This window comes from Myxocyprinus asiaticus, chromosome 27, assembly GCF_019703515.2.
Source record: "Myxocyprinus asiaticus isolate MX2 ecotype Aquarium Trade chromosome 27, UBuf_Myxa_2, whole genome shotgun sequence".
Classification (NCBI taxonomy): domain Eukaryota; kingdom Metazoa; phylum Chordata; class Actinopteri; order Cypriniformes; family Catostomidae; genus Myxocyprinus; species Myxocyprinus asiaticus.
In genome coordinates this window covers 27,249,275-27,274,056 of record NC_059370.1, presented here as the reverse complement: position 1 = coordinate 27,274,056, position 24,782 = coordinate 27,249,275, and the positions used below count along the sequence as shown (strand labels likewise).

The 24,782-nt window shown below is 38.6% G+C and overlaps 2 protein-coding genes across 3 annotated transcripts in view; one reads left to right on the top strand and one right to left on the bottom strand.

Moving 5' to 3' along the window:
* The window catches only part of LOC127417701 (palmitoyltransferase ZDHHC9-like), a 35,950-nt gene extending 31,703 nt beyond the window's left edge, over positions 1–4,247 (top strand). The window contains exon 9 of the mRNA XM_051657874.1: positions 64–4,247. Within this exon, the coding sequence (XP_051513834.1) occupies positions 64–246 (183 nt within the window). The 3' untranslated portion in view covers positions 247–4,247. The remainder of the gene's footprint in view (positions 1–63) is intronic.
* Positions 4,248–4,277: 30 nt separating this feature from the next.
* On the bottom strand, positions 4,278–23,339 carry LOC127417704 (SAM and SH3 domain-containing protein 3-like). 2 transcript variants are annotated; one of them, XM_051657879.1, is made up of 8 exons: positions 23,132–23,339; positions 8,713–8,802; positions 7,299–7,433; positions 6,551–6,695; positions 6,310–6,461; positions 5,512–5,724; positions 5,171–5,315; positions 4,278–4,845 (listed from the first exon to the last, which is right to left on the bottom strand). In XM_051657879.1, exons 1-8 carry the CDS (start codon positions 23,192–23,194, stop codon positions 4,622–4,624), a joined length of 1,167 nt encoding a protein of 388 aa, XP_051513839.1. In that variant the 5' UTR covers positions 23,195–23,339; the 3' UTR covers positions 4,278–4,621. The 2 variants fall into 2 exon arrangements, with proteins under 2 accessions (XP_051513839.1, XP_051513840.1); XM_051657880.1 differs by having other exon boundaries at positions 7,299–7,430.
* Positions 23,340–24,782: the final 1,443 nt, after the last annotated feature.

Sequence of the window (24,782 nt, the reverse complement as noted above, 5' to 3'; positions counted from 1 at the left end):
TCATTCAACTAGTCATTAGGTGATCTGCCATCCTTTGAAATGGTGTCCTTTTACCTCATGCAGGAACCCACAGCTCCTCTGATCCCCAATGAACACACTCCTGATGAAGCCAAACCTGGTATTGCTGCAGGCACACAGAAGTCCAGCAGTTCCCCTAAAGAAGAGAAACCCCCCTCTTCAAGAGACCCTCTATCAACATCCCCCAATGCCATCGCTTCTACGGTCATCAAAGAGTCTGCCCACTAGCTTTGGCAGCATTCTCCAGACTTCTATCAAAACTGTGAATGTTCTAACATTGAGGAACACACACAGAAAAACTTTTTATGTACTGCAGGGCACATTGATGTTGACTCTGATGTTCAGAGCAGGGGGCTGTGTTCTCTGCTTTCCTCGCAGAATGCCTAGATCCAGCCATAACACTCCGGAAAAGATCAGGAGGTCTTGATTACATTCCTCTCTAAATCAAAGCATGATCAAACTCACAACATGGGAAATGTGTACAGCTGTGTAATTAATCGGATATTGATGAGAATGGGCTAACGTGAAGCCTAATAAGGAAACTCTTAAAGCACTTGTAAAAAAAACATTTGTTTTCAGTGTCATTACCTGTTTCTGCATAGCCTGAGACCATTATTGTGTACCCTGTAAAACACACATTTCTGGCTTCTGTAGTTGTTGGTGCAAAAGGACCATTGGATCAGACATTTTGTTTTCAGAGTGTGAAGGTGCGGCTACACTAGGCTTTGAGTATGCAAAATTACTTGGGACACAGCAACAAATATGGGCAATATGAAATTATTTCATGCTCTAGGGCTTGTTTTGAATATATAAAGGATAATACATTGAGTGTTTTACAATATATCATCCATTCCACAACCATGCATGTGACTTTAGATTCTCTACTGGTCAAATGTCTTTGTCGCCTGCACAAATTTGCAGGTTAGAGTTCACCAAACTTGAACTTTTTTGTATGCATTAACAAACAAAACTTTGTCACATGCTTGTGTTTCCATTCACCCACACTCAAACATCTTTTCACTATATCATTTTCGTTATAAGAATTTCTAAATTTGAACTTTTGTATGCAACAGAAGATGAAACTTCTTCGCATGACCTTGCATTTCCACTCATCTGTAGTCACGTGCGTTTGAATGGAGGTAAATGGAGCACAAAGTCTAGTGTGACCGCACCATGACAGTGCGCTTTAGCCATTGCTTCCTAGTGCGTAGTAACGTAGTTTGATGTAGCGATGAACTGCCATTGATGACATCAAGAAATGACATCAACTGAAAAGGCCCAACATTCTACTGATGTCACTATGAGCTCTGTTCAGTCAGTATGTTGCAAATGTTATTCAACAGTAAGTTAAAGGGATAGTTCACCCAAAAAAAATTTCCCCCCATGGAAGACAAAAGATGTTAGGAATGGACAAAAAATGAGTATTTAAGTCTTTAACATCTCCCTTTATCTTCCACAGGAGAAAGTCATATGTGTTTAAAACAGCATACAGTAAGAGTGAGTAAATGGTAAGAGTTTTCATTTTTGGGTGAACTATGCCTTTAAGCTCTGACAGAGGATCTGTTTATACACTCAGTGTGAATGTTAGAAAGCAGGCCAGTTCCTTTTGTGGTGGAGGCTGCTCTTTCACATGGCTGTAGGCTGTGTGTGAGTGTTTTCATGTGTTAATCCATGTGTTTGCATGTGTGTGTTTGTGTGTGAGTGTTAGTACAGGCAGATCTAAAAGATGTTAGTAAAAGTGCCTTACCTATGCTCTACTATTACATACAACCAAGGCCATCAACAGAGGACCCCTTAAATTCCATGTCCTTGTACTATCCTTGATAGCCCTATACGTAATAAAAGTAATTTTAATACAATAGAAATTATGTATCAAAAAGCAAAAAAGATTTCAAGCCATTGTTTAAATGTATATAATGTAAAATAACTGAGAAGCTGCATATTCCCTGTAAGAAGTAGAAAGATTTGTCTGATTTATTATTATTATTTTGAGGGAAGTTACAACATTCCCTCCATATTTTTATATTTTAATGAGGACACTCCACAACTGCCTCCTTAAATCCAGCAGCATACTAATGCCTGAGTCTCTCGTCTGTATTCACAACCCAGGGAAGTTTGCTTTCCTTCCTCTTTTATTTCTTTCAGATATTACTACTAGAGGTCATATGTCAGCAGCTGAAGGCTTTCCTGTTTTTGGCAGAATAAATAACACTTAATATTTATTTAATGAATCATTTACTCACCCTCATGTTGTTGCAAACCCATCTGACTTTTTTCTTCTGCGGAACACAGGTGTTAGGTAGTATGTTAGCCTCAGTCACCATGCACTTTCATTGCACCTTTTTGAGGGTGAGTAAATGATGACCGAATATGTATTTTGGGGTGAACTATCCATTTAATCTTCCTGTTGGCATTTAAGCAAATTTTTGCATTAAATTATGAAATATTTTAAATCATGCTTGCAAATTTTTCTCACACTTTCTTTTCACCATGTTTAATGTAAGGCTACTTGTCCCAATGTTTGTTTAAGGGAATGCATTATGTATTCTGAACAACTAATGCTCAACTTCACATATTTTAACTGTGGTATATTGGTGGCAACTTGTAAGAGAACACTGTTTCTGGACAGACCTAGACATTTGGGACCTATGGACCTATATATATGTACATGAATCTCTAAACCTTATAACCAGCCACATACAGTATTTATGTTGTGTGTATCAGAAGATTAGACATTGGCAGTTTTGTTTTGTGTGAAAAGGTGTGGGAGTGAAATGTAAAAATGATTTTATCTCTGTTTGGTTAAAGGAATAGTTCACCCAAAAATCATATTTCTCTCATTATTTACTTACCCTTATGCTGTCTCAAATGCATATGATTTTCTGTCTTCTGGGGAACGCAAACAAAAGATATATTGACATCATATCTCCATCAAAATATCCATACAATTCAAGTCAATGTTGCCCAATAGAGCATGTGTACAGCATTCTGGACATGCGTCAAGTGTGAGGAAGTGTACTTTGAGCTTCATAACATGATCACACCTAGGAGATTGCAGATGTCAAGATTTACAGTGTAAAGGAGTTTGGTCGGTTCTCACCTTAAACCGATCATATCGCTTCAGAAGACATGGATTAAATCACTGGAGTCTTATGGATTAACTTTTAAACCTCTATGCCCCATTGAATTGCATTGTATGGATATATTCAAATCCTATCTCCATCAAAATATTTTTGTTTGTGTTCTGCAGAAAAAAGAAAGTCATACAAGTTTGAGATGGCATAAGGGTGAGTAAATGATAATTTTTTGGGGAACTATTCCTTCAGATCAGCCAACTTTTTTACTGTTGCCAGTCCAGTGCCATCCTTAGCAGGTTGAAATGTATAGGCTGAAATGCTTGTAAAATACATTGATTTAGTTTGGTTAATTATTAGAATGGAATATGGAAGAAAGTTTTGAGGGTATATAATTCCAATTTTACACTTTAGTGCTATTCTAACAACAAAACCAACACACTCTACTCCCCCAGACTGTGCTTCTGTAAAACCCATTTTTAATTTTAAGCAAATGGCATTTCTGTTTGAACTATGATTGATTGCACTGTTAATGTGTATGGAAGATATGTAAACATAAGTCATCACAAATTGAGTTATGTTCACTTTGCTTGGTAATAATACTGTGATCATGTATATCTCATATTCTTCACTTTATACTTTTGTGTGTATATGTATGTTCATTAAATTATATATGGTATTACTACAAATTATTTTTGTGATGTAGTTTCAAAATTTCAATTTAAACATTTCTTTGATAAAATGTAACACAACTAATACAAATACAGTGACAATACAATTGAGCAAGACTTTGAACAATACAAAGACAAACAGGATAAAAACAGATTCAAATTTACAACAATGACTTGGAAAAATAAATGAACAATGACCATATTATAACCACCACTACCATAAACAGGAAACAGGCAAGTGCAGTACACAAAACTTTGAGATAAACATACAGTGTGCTCTAGCCATCTTTGTGTTTTACAAATATATATATATATATATATATTGTTTTTGTTTTTTGAGTGCACCAGTTGCGTATTACTCTGTACTTTCATAATGACAAAAAAAAAAAAAAAAAAATAGTAGAATAATAGTATATAAAATGCTACTTCATAGCTAAAGGAATGATGATGAACCATCTCAGATATTAGAAAATCACAGTTAGGTCATACATATAGTACACGAGTTCTGTCCTAGAAACTATATTGAGAAAAAAAAAAAACTTTTGGGTATCACCATATGCTTCTTATTTTATGATGTAAAATAACCATAGCTACAGTTTAATCCATGGAATATCACATACAGTTTATGATTTTGGATCATTTCAAAAAAGTTCTGAACAATAACGTAAAAGAGAAGACGGCTACGTCCAGCATGAATTTTGTGCCAGCTTCTAAGAAGACCTGTTGTCTTCTGTACATCTTAAATAGTTTCCTTTTTGTGGATTTGGTCCAGCACATGGCCATGACAAATACCCTCAATCGATCGGTGAGGTTGACAGAGTTTCCAAGTAGCAGGATCAAAAGAACATTCTGTGGTCTTCACTCCGTTTGGCTCTCTGGACTCTCCTCCACCTTCATCTCCTCCAGCTGCTGCTGAACGGCTTTTACTTCTATGTCAGGATCAATCTCTGCCTCGGTCTGGGATACCGCCTGGGGCTCCTCACGCCCGTTTGCCAGGTTTTCTGTGCTCTCGTAACAGCCTGAGTCCCGTGGCCTTTCAGTCTTTTGCTCAGATTTTTCCTCTTCATCTGATTCGTCCTCCGCTGAAGAAGAGAAAGGATGTTAGTTGGGCAAACATCATTATTTTGATAATGAGCATTTACAGAAGGCTGCACAAATGACCATTAAGTGGGACACAAAGACAAATCATACAATAGTGTGTTTAAAAAGAAGAGAAGCTTAGTACGTCTACTATAGCTTGAGACCTGTGTAAAACCAAAAGAGCGGATACATCAAAGTAACTGTTTCTCCCTTACACTACAAGGACTGTCAGGTTTGATTTACTGCATAGATCCATAACTCAAGTTATGGTAGTTTTAGGTAGCACAATCAGGTCCTTATGGATTTTAAGATTCTACATGGACTTACAGTCATGAATAAGTTCTGTAGCTTTCAATATCTTGGCACGGTGTTCAGGGTCTGTAATGTTTAGCTCGTTCAGGTGGGACTCCTTCAGGTCACTAAAATCCTCCAAGCTCTGGAAACCATGCATGGACAGGAGAGATCCCAGCTCCTAGATACACAGTGGAGTCAATCATCAGAAGTTCACTACTTATGAGTCATCATTTTTCTTAATAGTTCATCTACTGAAACAAGTATTCATACTGCTGCCCTTAAAGTGATTTGAGAGCAGGTGCTGATGAGTATGGCAAGGATTTTTTTATTGCATATTCTAAAGAAAGTAACAATAGAAGAAAGTCAAGGCTTACAGTTAGGCCTATTCTCTCTAGAACTTCCTGCAGGCTTTTTGGTTTGGGTTTATTCCGATGTCCCTGACTGGTGCATCGTTTTCTCTTTGGTGGCGTGTCCTCCTCTGGTAGCATAGTGACGTAGATGAACTTAAAGGAGCCCACTTTGTTATTGAGTTTACCAGTCCAGGTGCCTACTGGTGGCTTCTCAATAATCTGGATGATATCCCCTTTCTGTGTAATAAACGTAATGTGAGTGTTTGCACTACATACTGCAAGTATTCAAAGTCTCTGAAGTAAACAGATGATGATAGTATTTACTGGTTACAAGGATAAGCATCACTATTACTATTGCTCACACTCAGGGTTAAGGTTAGGGTAAGGGCTAGACTAAGGTAGGTTAGGGGTAGGGGTAGGGATAATGCCTTAGATTTACAATGGAAGGGCCCAAGTCATATCTTGGGACCAGAATATCATAAAGACTTGTAGGTGGGCTCTTTTGACTTGTCTAGGTAAGCACCCAGAACACCTTAGCAAACACCTAGCAATGCTCTAGCAGCCATACAAAAGACCCAAGCAATCGTACAGCAATGTGCTAAAAACCACTCAGAACACCTTAGCAACTCTACAGTATGTTGTGTCCACAAATTTTGCATGGGCAAGCATTGCTCACTCTTAAAATAATAATAATTCAAAATCTTATATTCAAAATTTCATATATCTTTCAAAGAACTATTTGAACAGAACAGATTTAAAATAAACAGGATTACTGATACATTGACCAAAAAATGGTTCAGCACTGTTTGTGGAAAACCTAACCTGCAGTTTTAGGGATTCAATGTCATACGGGCTGGGGGTGAAGTCAGTGTGGACTAGGGCTCTGCCACAGAAGGGCCCTGTATAGGTGCTGTCCTCCAGTCTCATACTGTCTCTCTGGCTGAAGCCACTGTCCAGACTCTGTCTGTCAGCACCTGCACATCAGTAACAAATCAGTAAGCCTTATCATCTCAGTAACGCCACATACGTTCAGGTCTGAGATTAAAAGGGTGCCCAGGCTTACATCCAGAGAGCTGGCGTGAGAGAGGGCTGTGTATTGTGTCCTCTGAGCTGTTGGAGCACACAGATATTCTGTTCCCAGCACTGAGATCTGGCATCCAGTCATTTGGAGACATGGGAGACATAGAGCCATCCTCCCCACTCTCATTCTGAAAATAACAGAGTATTTTAATTCTATTGCCATCCACAGGGGGGAGACATATTCAATCTGTTACAAGTGTTTGTTTGGTTTTTTGTGTGTTTTTTCCCCTCATTATTATGTTTGCTCCCATAATGAGTGAAAGAAATGTACTGCCTTGCATCATACCATGTACACAAATTAATGTAAAAAACAGATAAGCATTTGACTGCAATAATACAGTATTTCTGAAACTGTGGTATTTTAGCAAGAGTTTTACCATCAATTTCAAGGTGAAATGTCTAACTTCTGTGCCATTAGCATTACAAACAGATTTACAAAACAAAAGAAAAAAAAAAAAAAAAGAAGAAGAAGAAGAAGAAATATATTTTCAAACATTTTTCTGAACATTTGCCATTGGTCGGACAAAACAGATAGCCCCAACCAAAACTCATGTCATTGGCAGAGCCAATGTTGCCATATTGGGATGCTCAAACAAACAGAGCAATCAGTGTTTTGATCATACGAAAGAGGGCTCTGTTTAAATTTATAGAGGAAATCACCCAACAAATGACTTTAATCAGTGAGTTAAACATGAGGTAAAATATTTTGGACCTATGTTTTCTTTACTTACCCCTTCCTCTGCAAGGGCTTTCTGTACCATTTTGGAGGTTTTGCGGGTCATTGTGCGAGTTATGACATTTCGCCATCTCTTTCCCAGTTTCCCGTTACTTTTCCCAGAATCCTCTGGTGGTGCCCCCTCCAACTTCTTAGAGGTTTTTCACAAAAACAGAGTGGTTTTAGACATTTTGACCAGCTTTCTTTAATATGTACTGTACACTTGCTCAGTGGCTACTAAATTTGTCTCATCATCTCATCAAACTTCTCCCTGTCTAAAATGGTCTACAGACAATGAATAACTGTTGCTATATTGCTTGATCTCATTTTAAGCCTGGTTTCTCTGTGCAACTCTTACTGCAGAACAGTTGAATAAGTGTGTTTGTCCATCATCATCATCAAAAAAAAAAAAAAGACTTCTGTAAGAACTATGCACTTAAAAAATGTCAACCCACATAACAAGTGTAATTGTCTTGATTTACTAAGGATCTTTTGTGACCATATTAAGATTAGTAACATTTTAAGGTATTTATTTATTGCATTTTTTATTTATTGTTGTTGACAATTCTGTGGTGTGTTACTCAACCCATTTATGATGTGCAAAGCTATTTCAGGTCATTTTTTCCAGCTGAGCTGAATCAGCTCATATGTGTTTGTGATATGACCACAGTACATGTAGTGTTAGTTTTCAAGCACTGGTCCACTGTGCTAAGAAGGAGTTCCAGTAAAGTCTGTGACAATGGTTTATGCGCCATTACCACATTATATACTGTCTCTCTGAACAGTATATAAATGTCAGATGCCTTTCCTTTTATGTGAGCGACAACATGTGCTGTTATCAAAGACACTGACAAAAAAATCGACCTCTTCAAGGTGAATTTCTATAAGTCTCTTTTAGAGTACACTTGTCTGCATACCTCAGCAATTCACTTAACACCACCACAGAAGGTTATTTCATAAAAAACGGACATTCAACACATTCATCATTAAAGATGACTTTGATTTTTTAAATAAACATTTATTGCCCATATTTGCCTGTAACAGTTGCTATTTATACCATATCACACAATTGTCTACATCTGTTAAAAGCAGACAGATTGTAAAGCAGGCTTTCTGCTTGGATGGCTCATGAAAGAATGATATCCTGTCTTGATATTTTTTTTTTTTTTTTTTAAAAACATTGGTTTCCAGATGAACTAGTTTTAAGGCCTTATTTAAGCATTCTAAGCTTTAAAATGCTTGGAAATTTTGTGAAGTGTGACTTCCCAGAATGATCCTGTTTATGCTGTTGTTTTTCCTCTTAGCCAACAGATATTTGTCAGTAATGTACACAGCTACATATTATCAAATATTTTAATTTCTATAAGAGAGCAGTCAGTTAAAGGTTGGGAATAGCCACTTCATCTTTCTAATTAACAAACCACACTTACACTTTCATCCAAGGTGGCCTCACTCACTACAGGTGATGCTGGCTTTGGCTTCATAAAGTCTTTGAAGCTACTGGACCTTTGCAGAGACAGCTGTGAACATAGAAAAGCTTTTAATCAGAGAGATATTATAGTTACAATCAGGGCCAGTTTGTTTTCTGGGTGGACCCACTTTTCCTTGGGCCCACTGTGTCGGTGATACCATAGAGAACCTTAGTAGGTCACTTGCATCATTGGGTGGTGCATCTTGCAATATGTACTTTTGGCTTATGAAATATGGGCTATTACCATGTAAAACTTAATGTTGAAGTTACATTTATAAATTACATTTTTGTTGGTTGTCATATTTCTAATTTCATAAATTATAAACATACAGAAAAAATGAATGTCATTCCATTTTCACCAGGTATGATTTTTTACTAGGTGTTTTTCCACAAATTGTATATAATCAACTGTCTTCTGTTTATATTTTGTTCTGTACTGTTGCACATTCTCTTATTATTGCTCATGACCTAATAACCAGTTGAATGCAGAATCATCTAGCATTGTGCTCTTGAAATTTTATCTCTGTGCAACATGAAAAGTCCAGTTTAGTTTAAATGAGAGCTCATCTCAATGCCATAATAGCCATTAAATGTTATTGTAGTGCCACTATGAATATCCTAATCAATATTTATAAAACATTATCAGGCCCTGAGACAACATCTGAGGAAATGGGGTTCGTTTTTGTGGAACTCGAGCTGAGATCGCTATGGGACACTGTCCAAGTGTCACGTGGTATGAAGCCCTTATACAATCACGGCAATTTATTGGCTGATGGAGCTTAAGCAACGCCCCCTAGGGAGCTATGTCATGGGCTCCATAAAGGCGCTCACTTTTGCACCATCGAGTCAGATTTTCTGTTCTTCAGTGCACGAATTTTCTAAGCCCATGTTTGTTTCTAGCGACTCACATCAAGTTAAAACGCATGTTTATTTTATGTTTATTATATTGTGAATCTCCCTGAATAAAGCAGCTATCTCATTTAAAAATGGGTATGGCGCCCTCTAGTGGCAAACGTGGAATTGCAGACATTTGTCTTGCTTCCGGGCTGCTGTACCCCAACAGTCAAGCTCTCTGTGCTGTGGATAGATGTTGGTCTGCAGCAATAACACACAGCCATAAGGAGATGTCTTTTATTTTCATCATCTGGTATGCCTGTCATTTATTTCTGGTTGTTAACATGCATATGGGTTGTTACATCATAAAATCCCACTATACGATCATAGTGTTAACATTGTTTTAGTAAATATTTCTTACAAAATTATATTTAGTTTTGAAACTGGATAAGCAGTCACGGCGAGCTCTCTATGCTGTGGATAAATGTTAGTCTGCAGCAATAACACACAGCCATAAGGAGATAACTTTTATTTTATTTTCATCATCAGTAAACAGATGTTCCTCAAACTGGCATGTGTGTGAGTTATCATTGGGGGGTCCTGTTGGTTTATCAAGTGGACAAGAGTAGTCCAGTGTGCAACGAGACAGAGCCTGCTATAGTGGAGAGGTGTTCAGAGTCTGTTACACTTGTGCCAAGGATCCATCAAACAGTCACCAGTGATCCATGGATCAGTTACACGAGGACAACGGCGCTTCGTCGAGGCTTGCAATTTTTCACCACGAGGTGTTATCCCCACTTGTTCCAGTTCAATGGCTTCCAGATTTGGAGCTCTGTGTGCTGGAGCCATTTGGGATTTCGGCTTTGTGTCTAAGAAGATAGGAGTGTGAATGGACATCAGAATCCTCCTCGTGTTTGTTGCCCTCCCCCTGAGCGAAAGCGTGAGTCTTATTGGACATGCTCTAAGGCCTAGCTCGGTGGCCATTTTCTGTTGAACAATGCGTGCGAGAGACCATATGCATTGTGAGCCGTCACCATTAAAAAACGTGCCATGGATGGTAAGGAAACAAAATTGGCCCCTTTGTCCCTATTGTCTTTTTCTGTGTCGTTCTGGGAGAATACACATGAATAAGGCAATGGATGAGCGGCCTCGGCTTCTCCCTCTCTCCCCTCCCTGTTTGAAGCACTGCTCACGGTGGAGGGGATCATGCATGGACTGGTGAACCACACTGCAGAACGAGCGGGCTGGAATATTCCACAACTGAGTGATGGTAAACCAACATGCGGAGTGCTTCGTCAGTGCCATTATTCTCTCAGGATTCTATCAGGAGATGCGAGGTATTTTACTAGTTTTTTCTTTCGTCCGTTTCATGGATCACACGGGCATTCTGGTGAGAGAAAAGATGTGCACTGCTATCTCTGCTCGATTTTTTGATGTCACATGGATGTCGCTCTTTTCAGACAGCTGGTCATTTTGCAGTCCAACCAAGCGCATTGCATTAAGGAATGCCTTTAAGTTCACCGGCTCTTTCCCCCCACGGCTCACACTGGGGAACGAATTGGTCAAGGTGATGCTTTTGTTTGCAAGGGTGATAGACAACAGACTTTGTGCCTCCTTCTATGAAAGTTAGCAAATACTCTCCCCCCACATGTATTGTATCTTACAGACAAGCGCTTGGGGATAGTATCGACACCACACAGAGGACCGCAGTCTTCTGATCAGCCAAAGCCCACTAAAGTATTTATTGATGAAGCGGAGTATATGCTGGGACCGATTTAGTGTCTAACCCCTTTTTCAATACACCAATTTAGCTAATTTTCCCCCATAATTTGTGCTGGTGAATGAGCATTGAATATTTTCAGCTGAAGTCTTGCCTCTGCCTCCATGACCAAGCTTGCTAGCCTGCTTAGCATTGCTTATTCTTATATGTTCATCGTTTTATTCTTTGCCATTTTACTGCGTGCTTTGGGTTTTCCGCTTTTCTACTGTTTCATCTGTGTGTATTGTAAGGCTGGCACCAGAATGTCTACAACCAAAAGGCGCCATTTCTGGTAAAAGTCAAAGAACTCTGCGAGAATCAACGTCATAGAACTCTCTCACAAAAGCTGAAATATACACCTGAATATCACCACAGTGTGATAAATTGCAAATCACCTTGCTCTCTCCCCTTCTCCCCTTCAACAGCTCTGGACCAACACAAAGACATAAGATTATATGTAAAAAATATAACAAATAACATGAAAACAAAGAATGCAACTGTATGTGTTTGATATCATTTAAGAGGTTCTGTGCGACTGGTATAGTGGTCTCTTTCCCATGTTGATAAAACCAATGGTAACAAAGTTATAAGGTCTTTGCCAAATACTGCATAATTCTGGAGGTGTCTCCCCCTCCTTGACCTACAAGTGAAATTATCTCCTGTATGTTAACAAGGTTAAACCCCAGGAAGTCAAGAACCCATTCACCCCCAAATCCTCATTGTTCAAAGGATAATACCATTTGGTACACAATGTTTATTCTGTCTGGATATTTAAGGAAAGTTGGCATGAAGTTCTGGGAATCTGTATACAGATCTCCCATGATGTACCGCTGCATGTAGTTTTGTCAGGTATGTTTCTTTGACTTGTCTTTTATTTTTAGTAATGCTTGTTTATTCTGATCATGTGAAATTGGCTTTGATTTGAATTTCTGCAACAATGTTTTATATCCTACCTGACAAATAAATTGTTATTATTTGATTCATTCTGAATTCCTCTGAAATCATTTAATATAGGAGGAAGCCATTTAAAGACTCTCAGTTTGAATTTAAACCACTCAGGACAACCAGGTAGGACAACCACCTAGGACAACCAGGTAGGACAACCACCCAGGACAGCCGGGTAGGATTTGAATTTCAATAGACCAGGGTAGACCATACTGGAGCTTTAATATAGGAGAAACCACTCAGGACAACCGGGTAGGAGAAAGCCATTTAAAGACTCTGTCACTGCTCACCGCCCGTCTTAGCAAGTTGTATGTACGTGACTAAGCGGCAATATCGTCTGGTTATGAGAAAAGCCAAACCAGACGATATTAGTTAACCCTACAACCGCTGACTAAGAACGGAACTGGCTATCCATTTTCGGGAGGTTTATGTAATTTAATAACGGCCGGCGTAAGTCTCCAAAGATCAAAAGGACAATGAATAGAAGAGGATTTAGAGTAATCAATAACCTAAAAATGATAAATTAAAAGAATGATCAGAAATTAATTAGAGCTTAAATATAAATTAGAGGTCAACTTAAAATTGGAGTCAGATTAATATAAAATTGGAGTCAGATAAAATGAATAACGGAATTAAATGTGTGAATTAACAATAATTGATTTACTTCAGCGCTCAGAAAAGACAGAACAACGCAGAGACCTTCAAGGGCAATTTATTAAAGTTCCGCTCCGGAACGGATATGAAAATTATTTTTAACCATATTTTCCTCTTTTTTACATATTATACCGCGCTCACCCGTTTCTCTCGTTTTTTTCTTTTTCTTTTTTCTGCTTTTTTCTGCTTGTCTACACCTCTTGTCTCGACTGCATGCATTCATTTTCTCCACTGTGTTTTACATGGATTATTGCATCAATCTCAAACATCTGCTGATTAGGAACCACATCGATCTCAAATCCTCGCTGCTCAAGAACAACTATAACAACAACAACAAACAATTGCGGTAAGTCATGGCATCCGCTCATGTTATTGCTTCCTGCATTACATACCACATGTTTACTATAGCTTCTTCCGTCAGCAGTGAGGGATTCACATATGATAAATGTAAGGAATTAGTCAGGCTGACGGAGAAGGTTAATTAGCTAGAGGCACGCATCCGAACACTAGTGGAGGTCAGTGAGAAAGAGAAGCTGGTAGATACTGTTTCGGATGAGGGTAAAACAGCAAGCAAAACACACACTTTGGTTCCGGCTCTAGAGCCCACACAGCAGGGTGACTGGGTGATGTCTCGGCGGCATACTCAGCAAAGCGACACCACTCTCCCATTCCTGTTAGAGTATCCAATTGATTCTCCCCACTCAGTGATGCACCCACTGATAATCATGTTGAAAGAGCCCTAATAATTGGTGATTCTATTGTAAGGAACGTAGAAATAGAGATGTCAGCCAACATTGTTAAATGCATTTTGGGGACTCGGGTGTCTGACATCAGATCAAATTTACAAGTGCTGGCTAATGCTAAGCATAGATTTTCTAAAATTGTTATTCATGTCGGCACTAATGATGTCCGGCTTCACCAGTCGAAGATCACTAGAGATAATGTTAAAGAGTTGTGTGAACTTGCAAAAACGATGTCAGACACTGTAATATGCTCGGGCCCCTGAGTAGATTATAGTAGATTAGTGCCACTGAATGGCTGGATGTCTGAGTGGTGTCTGGAGAATAGCATAGGATTTATAGACAATTGGAAGAGTTTTTGGGGCTGACCTGACCTGCTAAAGAGAAACGGACTCCATCCCTCCAGGGAAAGTGCCACTTTCCTTTCTAGCAATTTGGCTCATAGTCTTAATAATGATAGTATTTGACTAACTGGGCCCATGTCAGGAAGCAGACAAACTGGTTAATCCGAAAGTCTGCTAGCTGCCTTAGGATGTCACATAGGTCACATAAACTACAACACATAAAGACTGTATCACCTAGCTATCATACAGAGACTGTGTCTGTTCCCCGAACTACCAAACACAGAACTCTCACTGAATAATTTAGAAAAAATTTGATGAAGGTCAAACTTGAAAAAAAAAAAAAAAAGGATAAACATCATATAAAGGTAGGGTTACTAAACATTAGATCTCTTTCTACCAAAGCACTAATAGTAAATGAAATTATTACAGATTACAGTTTGGATGTCCTCTTTTTAACCTAATTTAAACCGGATGAATATATTAGTTTAAATGAATCTACTCCCTCAGGTTATTGTTATAAACATGAGCCTCATCTGAAGGGTCAAGGAGGAGGTGTTGCTACAATTTACAGTGAAGTTTTTGGTGTTAATCAGAGGACAGGATATAAGTTTAAGTCTTTTGAACTAATAATGCTTAATATGACACCGTCAGATATAAATATAAAAACTGTCGTCTTTTGCCCTTGCTACAGTATATAGATCACCCAGGCCTTACTCTGGTTTTCTTGGTGAATTTGCAAATTTTCTATCTGATCTAGTAGTTAATGTAGATAGAGCTTTAATTGTTGGTGACTTCAACATTCACATAGATAATAAAAATGATACATTGGGATTAGCATTTATTGATATTCTCAACTCTCTTGGAGTCAAACAAAATGTGACAGGACCAACTCATCACTATAATCATATGCTAGATTTAATTCTGTCATATGGATTTGATGTTGATACAATAGAAATTCTACCGCAGAGCAATGACATCTCAGATCATTATCTCGTCTCTTTTTTGTTGCGATCAGTTAATTTCACTTAATCTTCACAATAATCTTTAAAATAGCAGTTATCAAACTTATTAAGCTTATTAAGAAGCCACAGCTTGATCCTAGAGAATTGGCTAATTGCAGACCGCTTTCAAATCTATAATTTATGTAAAAAATACTAGAAAAGGTAGTGTCCTCCCAACTATGTTAATTTCTACAGAGAAATGGAATATATGAACAATTTCAGTCAGGATTTAGGCCCCATCACAGTACAGAGATGGCACTTATCAGAGTTACAAATGACTTGCTCTCATCATCTGATCACAGCTGCATTTCTCTTCTAGTGCTTTTAGATCTTAGTGCTGCCTTTGACATGATAGATCACGACATTCTCTTGAATAGGCTGGAGAATTATGTTGGCATTATTGGACTTGCATTAGCATGGTTTAGGTCCTATTTATCAGACTGCTACCACTTTGTATGTGTAAATGAGGAATTGTCAAATCAAACAAAAGTTAAGTATGGAGTGCTACAGGGATCAGTTTTAGGACCTCTGCTTTTCTCCTTATACATGCTTCCCCTGGGAGATATGATCAGGAATCATGGAATAAGTTTCCACTGTTATGCTGATGATACCCAACTTTATATTTCTTCTAAACCCAACGAAAATTCACAATTCTCCAAATTAGCAGAGTGTATCAATGAAATCAAAGATTGGATGGCCAGAAATTTCCTTCTACTCAATTCCGACAAAACAGAGGTACTAATGATTGGACCAAAAACCTCTAAAATTAAGCCGCTAAAATATCATTTGACTCTCGATGGATGTACTGTTACGTCGTCTTCTTCTGCAAAGAACTTAGGTGTTATATTTGATACCAATCTGTCCTTTGAAAATCAAATTTCCAATGTTTGTAGAACAGCATTCTTCCACCTGAGAAATATTGCTAAATTACGACACATGCTCTCTGTTGCTGATGCCGTAAAATTAATTAATGCGTTCATGACCACAAGACTAGATTATTGTAATGCATTACTGGGAGGATGTCCAGCAAGTTCAATAAATAAACTTCAATTGGTTCAAAATGCAGCTGCCAGAGTGCTGACTAAGAACTCAGAACTAAGAAATATGATCATATTAGCCCAATTTTATCATTGTTATACTGGTTACCTGTTAAAGTTTTTATTAGTTTAAAAAAAGTCGGTCTTTTTCCTTTTTTTCCTCCCCTTTTCTCCCCAGTTTGGCATGCCCAATTCCCAAAAATTCTGGCTTGTTAATAAATCCATGAATTTCAAAATCCACAAAAGGAGGTAGATCCTTTACATACTTGGCTCCTAAACTATGGAATAGTCTCCCTAACACTGTTCGGGATGCAGACACACTCACTCAGTTTAAGTCTTGACTAAGGACTCATCTGTTTAGCCAGGCATACACCTAATTTATCCTTCAACTTACAATTAGGCTGCTTTAGTTAAGTCTGCCGGAACCAGAAACTTTCCATCATGATCTATAACTCTGCATAAAATTGAATGGCATCTGCGCTAATATTATTCTATTTGTTCCCATGTCTCAACAATTCATATTGATGATACATATCCGGAGGTTACCAGAGCCTGCCAGATCCAGCTCTTGAAATGGAATGCATAGATTATCTTTTAATTGCCAACAAAAGCCTTAATCAGCCAACTAATAAAGGACAATGCATCTATGTAAATTTCTGCAGTTAATCCAGGATGTACTTGAAAGACATTAGTCATTAATCTTAAAGTTCATAAAAAATATTTTATTTTTATTTTTTAAAACACTGGACCTTAACACTTACTTAATTTACACATTTAAAACCATGACTTGCACTGCACACAAAGAACTAATATTGGCATTATATTCATGTTGTTTAGCCAGAGGGGAACTGGCCCCCACAGTTTCTCCCAAGGTTATTTTTCTCCATTAACCAACATCTTATGGAGTTTTGTGTTCCATGCCACAGTCGCCTTCAGCTTGCTCACAGGGGTTCTAAATACAATTATTATTTAATTATTTAATTTCTATACACATTTTACAATCATATTTAATCAAACTACACAGTGATCACTGTAAGAAATTATAGATATTACAGTTTAATTTTTTTTGTTTTTGTTTTTGTTAACGTTTTCCTGTAAATCTGGAATGTGTGTTGTGAAAAGCGCTATACAAATAAAAATGACTTGACTTGACTTGGCCAAGGGTCTCGGGGCACATGTAATATAACTCAGTGTACAATAAAAATAGGTCTATACACGAGCCTGATGGGCTTGCTGTGTAGCGAAGTGTGTGCCCCCATTCAGTGAATGAAATTGGACCGTATAAACATATCCGTTTCTTCCCTGTCTGCCGTTCGGTCAGTATCGGGATGAGTTTGCCGTTGTACACGCCTCGAAAGCCCGACAACCAGAATATAGTTCAGTTTCCCCCTGCAACTTGCACTGGGGAGTGAACATTGAGAGACTGCATTCTGAATTCAGCCTCTGTCTCCATGACCAAGGGTCACAAGACATGCATAACAGAATTCAATGTTCAACAAGCACAAGTATACACAAAACACACAGTAACAAGCACCACACTCTGTTCCCCCATAGGAATGCTGGGGCCATTGTGGCTGACCAGCATGTTCCCAAAATCCCTGCCCAAAATGCCTGGGAAGAGATTTTATCAATGAACGTTCATGCTGTATACACAATTCAGGGAGGATTTTATACATACCTAGATAAAATAAAGGCAATTCTCCCTACAGTCTTCCCCATTTAACATGAAAGGGAAGATGTTTTATTCATGACATTTTATTCCATAAGTGTCCCTGCTGTATGCACACTTCAGGGTGATTTTTGTACATGCCTAGATATAATAAAGGCAATTCTCCCAACAATCTTCCCTGTTCAACATGCCAGGGAAGATGTTTTATTCCATGAGCATCCCTGCTGTGTACACACTTCAGGGTGATTTCTATGCATGACTAGATATAATAAAGGCAGTTCTCCCTACATTCTTCCCTGTTCAACATGCCAGGGCAGTTGTTTTATTCCATGAGCGTCCCTGCTGTAGACAATTCAGAGCATTTTTTTTATACAGGCCTGGATATAATACAGGCAAAACTTTATTTACTCTTATTCAATCGGCAGCAGTAGCGAAGGCATAGGGGTCTCCTTCCGCTCTGCCGCTGATTGTAGAACAGTCAACAAAAGTAAGCCAAGAGCGCCATCTAGTTATTACACTTTGCTCTACAGGAGAGAGCCATGCATTAATTCCTCTGTCTGCCCATCTAGCGGCTTGGCAGCAGTTGCAAAATGTTTTGAAATGGGTAATTCGAACGATAGAGCATGGCTATATCACGGCGGCTTGTGTCCCATTCTGGATTTGAGATGTTTGAATTCACTCTAATGATATGTCAATTCAGAATGTTGATGCAGATACAAATAATGTCACAAGTACAGCCAGGGGACTGGTTTGTGACATTAGATTTGAAGGATGCTTATTTCCATATTCAGATTGTGCCAAAGCATAGGCGCTTTCTCAGATTCACTTTTGGGGGCAAAGTGAACCAATTTTGCAACCTTCCGTTTTGACTTATTCTGGTGCTAAGCACTTTCACGAAATTCATGGATGCAGCTCTGACACCTTTGAGGCTTCAAGGCATCCGCTTTTTGAATTATCTCCATGATTGGTTGGTGTTAGCTCACTCAGATAGTCTGGCTGCCCAACACCGAGAAGTCATTCTTAGTCATTTGAGCAATCTAGGGCTGCGAGTGAACCTAGACAAGAGTGTCCTGTTGCCAAGGCAACAGACTATGTTTCTAGGTATGGAGCTAGACTCGCGGGCGATGCAGGCATGCCTGTCTCCAGCTCGCGTTCTGTGATTACGCCAGTATCTAACGATGTTCAGACGTGTTCTCCCTGCAAGAACATTTTATAGTCTTTTAGGACTCATGATCGCGGCGTCTGCTGTCATTCCCCTGGGCTTGCTGCATGCTAGAACTTTTTCAGTGCTGGATGAACTCCACAAAGGGACTTCAACCACTGAGGCATTCGCTTAGTCCATTCAGAGTGACACGTGGGTGCTACCAGGCTCTGTTGTCATGGAAACTGACCCGTTTTTTGATATTGGGTGTTCAAGTTGGGACAGATGTGTCGTTGCTAAGTGGTAATGACAGACGCCTCCTCCGTTGGTTGGGGAGCTGTATATGCCAGCTGCTGGATTGACACGGATTTTAGGGTCGGATCTCCTGTCCAGACAGGGTGTTACCCGGAGAATGGACATCACATCCTCAGATTATGGAACAAATCTGGAGGAAGTTTGGTAGAGCGGAAGTGGACCTATTTGCTTCGAGCAAGATGTTGCACTGTTCCCCCTGGTTTTCTCTCTCACCCTTGGCATGGCTGGGCATCGATGTGCATTTATGGAAGTTATTGAACATTCTCTTGTCTCTCGTTTTATACACGGGGCACACAGGCTTAGACCTTCTCGTCCTGTCTGCATACCTTTATGGGATTTATCTGTTGTGTTAGAAGCACTCTCGGGTGCCCTGTTTGAGCCCTTGATAACAGTTATTGGTAAGTTTTTGACTCTTAAAACGGCCCTGCTAGTAGCATTGGCATTGTTTAAGAGAGTCGATGATTTGCATGCCCTGTCGATCAATCCCTTGTGTATGGATTTTGCACCAGGGTGTTCAAGGGTTGTGTTAAGACCTCATTTGGGCTATTTTCCCAAGGTTATTTCTACGTCATTTCACTCACAGACCATTAATTTTCAGGCTTTATCTCCTCCCCATTTGAGTCGTCGGAGCATGAAAGATACATATGCTTTGTACCTTTGTATATGTTACATATGCTTTGCCCAGTTCGTACACTGCAAGTTTGTGTTGACCGTACTAGCCAATGGCATAAGTCAGAACAGTTGTTTGTGTGTTTGGTGGTCGCAGCAGAGGTGTTTTGGTGTCCAAGCAAAGACTGTCTCATTGGCTTATTGATGCAATTTTGAGTGTTTACGAAGCGTGCGGTTTACCTTCGCCTTCGGGTATTTGAGCCCATTCTACAGGAGTAAATTCATAATTCCTTGTATTTAGATGCTTTAGTTCGCTTGTGCACCGCTGTATGCTTGACAGACGGGCTTAGACAGTTGGCAGCTACTGTTCGCATGGCGTGAATGTATTTCGTCCCCATAGCAATCATGCTACACAGCTCGAGTTCCATGAAAGGGAACGTCTTGGTTATAGACGTAACCTTGGTTCCCTGAGGGGAACGTGACACTGCATAGTTGGCCATAATCTCTAGCAGCTGCATAGGCTCGTGACTTTTGCAGAAAACCTGAAACGATCGTGCGAAAGCGAGCGCCTTTATGGAGCATGTGACGTAGCTCCCTAGAGGGCTTCGCTTAAGAGCCATTAGCCAATTAATTGGCGTGATTGTATAAGGGCTTCAGACCAAGTAACACTCGGACAATGTCCCATAGTGATCATACGCAGCATCTCTTTCCCCTCAGGGAACCAAGGTTACGTACGTAACCGAGACATTATCTTTTCAGATTCATAGACAGGGTTGGGGAGTAACGGAATACATGTAACGGGAATACGTATTTAAAATACAAAATATAAGTAACTGTATTCCACTACAGTTACAATTTAAATAATTAGTCATTAGAATACAGTTACATTCAAAAAGTTTTTTAAATTCTGAAGAGATTACATTGCATTTTATTATCAATTGTTTCATTTAATGTTTAGACCTTTCAGATGGAAAACATTTATACATATAAATTATGTGATTAAAAGTTCATTTGAACAGCAGTGAAATACTTTCTTATGATGTGTTACATTCATACGAGCAGACAGAGAAGTAAGTTTGAAGTAAGTTTGGAGCAGAAGAAATAGAAATAAACCCTGTGTAAATTGTCAGCTTTACGCTAAACTAAAATGCTATTTCTAGCCATTTTACATGCACGTTACCAGGCACGATCATATTTTTTATCAACAAAATTCACGTTGGATAATAATGAATTTTTTTTCTAGTAAAATCTTTGATATTAGGGCTAAAAATCATATTCTTGATAATAATTTTTGTATTGTTTTCCCGTAAAAATATCTAAAAATCCTTAAAACAAGATCAATTTGATTTATCTTGTTTTAGAAACAACACTGCATAAGATATTTCGGTTTTTCAGAGAATGTATTTTTAACGTGTATTTTGTCTTACTATACCGGCAGAGTTTTTATAGTCAAAACAAGTGAAAAAAATCAACCAGTGCTGAAGAAGTAATCCAAAGTATTTAGAATACGTTACTGACCTTGAGTAATCTAACGAAATACTTTACAAATTACATTTTACAGCATGTATTCTGTCATTTGTAGTGGAATACATTTCAAAAGTAACCCTCCCAACCCTGTCCATAGACTAGACAGAGTAATAAGCATTATGGATTACACTTGCTTCAACAATGTGACACATGAGAGTTCTGTAGGCTGGAACTTATAGTATTCTTTATGAAAAACAGGCTGGCATAGGATTTCACAGATGTGAAAAAGTGTTTGGTAACACTTACGTAGTCCATGTAACATCTCATTTGTATTATTCAGTACTTGGTTATGAATTTACACTGTAACATCAACACTGTAATGCAAAGTGTATAGAACATTTAAATGAAGCCAAAAAGAGTTAATTCAAAAGATCAAGGCACTTTTTATTAATGCTAAGATCATTCGTGTGGGTTTTGTGGGCTGCTGTGTAGAACATCATTGTTTCAATTTGACTTTTTCTCTTATCTGAACCTTTCACTGTGCCATTTGTCTTCAGCACGGGAAGTGGGTATGTTAAAGCCAACCCACAGAATGCTACAAGCCAATCCCTGCAGAGCTGTGCACTATCTAGACAACAGACTTTAACTGCAATCTGCTTAACCAACCAAATGCAAAAAACACCAAATTGTTTATTTGTATTTCATGCCTATGTATAAGTTACATTCATCATTTTCAAACTGTAGGAAGACTAGTTTATGTAACATGAGCTATGTCATTATAGTACAGCTACAGGATATGCTCTTCTTTGAGATTTAAATAAATGTACTCATAGTGTTGTAGAAAACAGATTGTTACTTTTCTAATGAACAAACCATTATTGCAAAATGCATTCCCATCTCATAATCTCAACTGTGACCAAAGAGGAAACATCAACTTTTCAGGTGATGTGGAAAAGTGTATTCGTTATATCATGAGAATGGGCATGTGTTCAAATGCATGCTGCATCCTACTCTGGATAGGGATGTGAAAAATAATACTGGTTTTAAAAACAGACATCAAAGTTACCATGATGCACAACAGCCAAAATGTTCATCCTCCCTTTGCTTGGGTTACAGGCAAATACAAAGCGACTGCAGTTTCAGAGAGGAGAAATTTCGAAACTGTTGGCTGTTACACGCAAGATGTAAATCAAATGGAAAATAAGTGTAAGGCTGTAAAGCATGAGTGAAGCCTTTAACCGCTAAACGAGAAGAAATGGAGTGGCGTGGGCTGTGAAGACGTAAATCTCACTTTGTATTCAGGAGCTCTGTTTGGATGCTTTGCTCTGATGAGGTATAAACAACTTCAGGATGTATGATGAGATCTGAAGTGTCTCTACAGGAACTAGAGCTCAGCCATGCATTTCAACCAGAACAATACGGTTTCAGTTCTTATGTTCATTACAAGTCTCAAGCCAAACGTGACATATTACAACAGTACAGTTATTCACATACTGTAGATGACCCTCTCAAAGCACTGTAGATGACCCTCTCAAAGCACTGCTGATATCTGCTTTGGTACACTTGTTGCATTGACTCTAAAAGAGGACATCATCTATGCATATCCCTGCTGTAGCTCAATTGGTAGAGCATGGCACTAGTGATGTAAAGGCCATGGGTTCAAATCCCAAGGAATGCAAAATATACACCAAATGCAATGTAAGTGGCTTTGGATAAAACTGCCAGGTGAATGTAAATGTTCCTTTGGCATTTGTGAAGAGCTCCAGGGTAAACCTCCAATGTTCATAAAATCCCTTGCATACTTGCTCATAAACTCCTCTTCAAACCAAGGCCACACATGCAGAATGAGACCCAAACTCTTACCTTCTTCTTTTGCACCTGGGGCTGCTCCTTTTCTGAGGCGTTGGATGGTTTCCGTCGTAACATGTTGATCCAGTGGTGGGTGAGCAATAATATCCTGAGGATCACAACTACACCTGCGGCAGTGTAAAAGTTGGCTGTGCTACTAATGCTTATCACTTGTACTGAAACATTGACCAAATGCCACTAGAGGAGGAAGAGGCAGAAACAAACTCTGATCAGTGGAGTGGAGAACTAAATGCTTGAGGAAGTCACATGACTAGACAGGAACTTTATTTTTTAAGAGGTGGCTTTGATTGAAATGGTTTACATCAGAAAAAAAAAAATAATAAAATCTTTGGATTTTATAGTATTGAACAACAGCTCCAGCGCTGATGTCATTGCAGTATATGTATGATATAGGGACATAGAGCATCCTCAACTAGAAGCTTTCCAACAGTGTGAATAGATGATGAAGTACATTATATTGTATAATTTTATGTGTGCAACACAAACAATAAGATAAACAGTCACTTAAATGTCCATCTTGCATTCAAAACGCAGTTGCTGATGAGCCAAGACTCAGATGCATGTAAATATTGTAGCGTTTAATAAAAATAAATAAATCTTAAATTAATATATTAAGGATGGATTGAAGGTTTGGAAATTTGAACAAAATTTATCCCATCAGCAATGGGATCAATTATAATTACTAATAGTGATTGGGCCAAGCCTAAATGATGGTAACCCTTAAACGATAACTGCATCACAAGATCACAGACAGTGACAGTTATGACGCACAGCACAATCACTCATCCAAGATAGCAGCTATCAAAAATTAGTGATGCCTCTTATTATTTACTGATACATAAAAGTCACAATGTCCTGAATCCAAAGACCAAATCAGTGGCATAATAATAATATTATTAAATAATAACATAAACAACAACAACAAATATACTGTACTTACCCTATATATATATATATATATATATATAGGGTAAGTACAGTATATGTGTAGGGTAAGAGTTGACTATAGTAGTTCTGCTTCTACTCACAAACAACAGAAGTCTATGGTATGTCCCAATTTAGAGAATGTAAGTGAAGTAAACATGTGTGTGAATGCATGTGCATGTGAGTTGGCACAGAGTAATTTTGTTTGAAATCATATGACAATAGGATGCTTGACTTTTGCTTCAGACTGTGTAACCAGTGTGAAATATTTCAACAACAATATTGAAAAAGTGTTTGAAACAATTCTAAGATGCCAATAAGCAGTACATTTGTTTGTACATGATTACAGTTATTCCTCTTGTCTATGCAGTTGTCATGCACACTGAGTGTAATGAGCTCATAATTTTCAACATCTCCAATTGCTTAAGTTCCTCTTTACGCACAGACCACACCGACCATGGCCTGAGCCTTAAATAACAAAGAAAACACTTACAAAGTTCCAGTGCCACATCTATCAGCCTAGTTTAGAAAAGATAAAGAACAACCAATAGTCTCGACTCTGTAAGTGGCATTTTGGACTTTGCCTCTTCACATGTTCAAAGTTTGTTTCTTAGCTGGGGAAGAACAGCCAAACAAAAGAGTGCAGAGAGAAACAGAAGGAGCGGACGTCTCTGAAACCACACTCACACCTTACTGCGGTTCTGACGGAACTGTTGCCAAG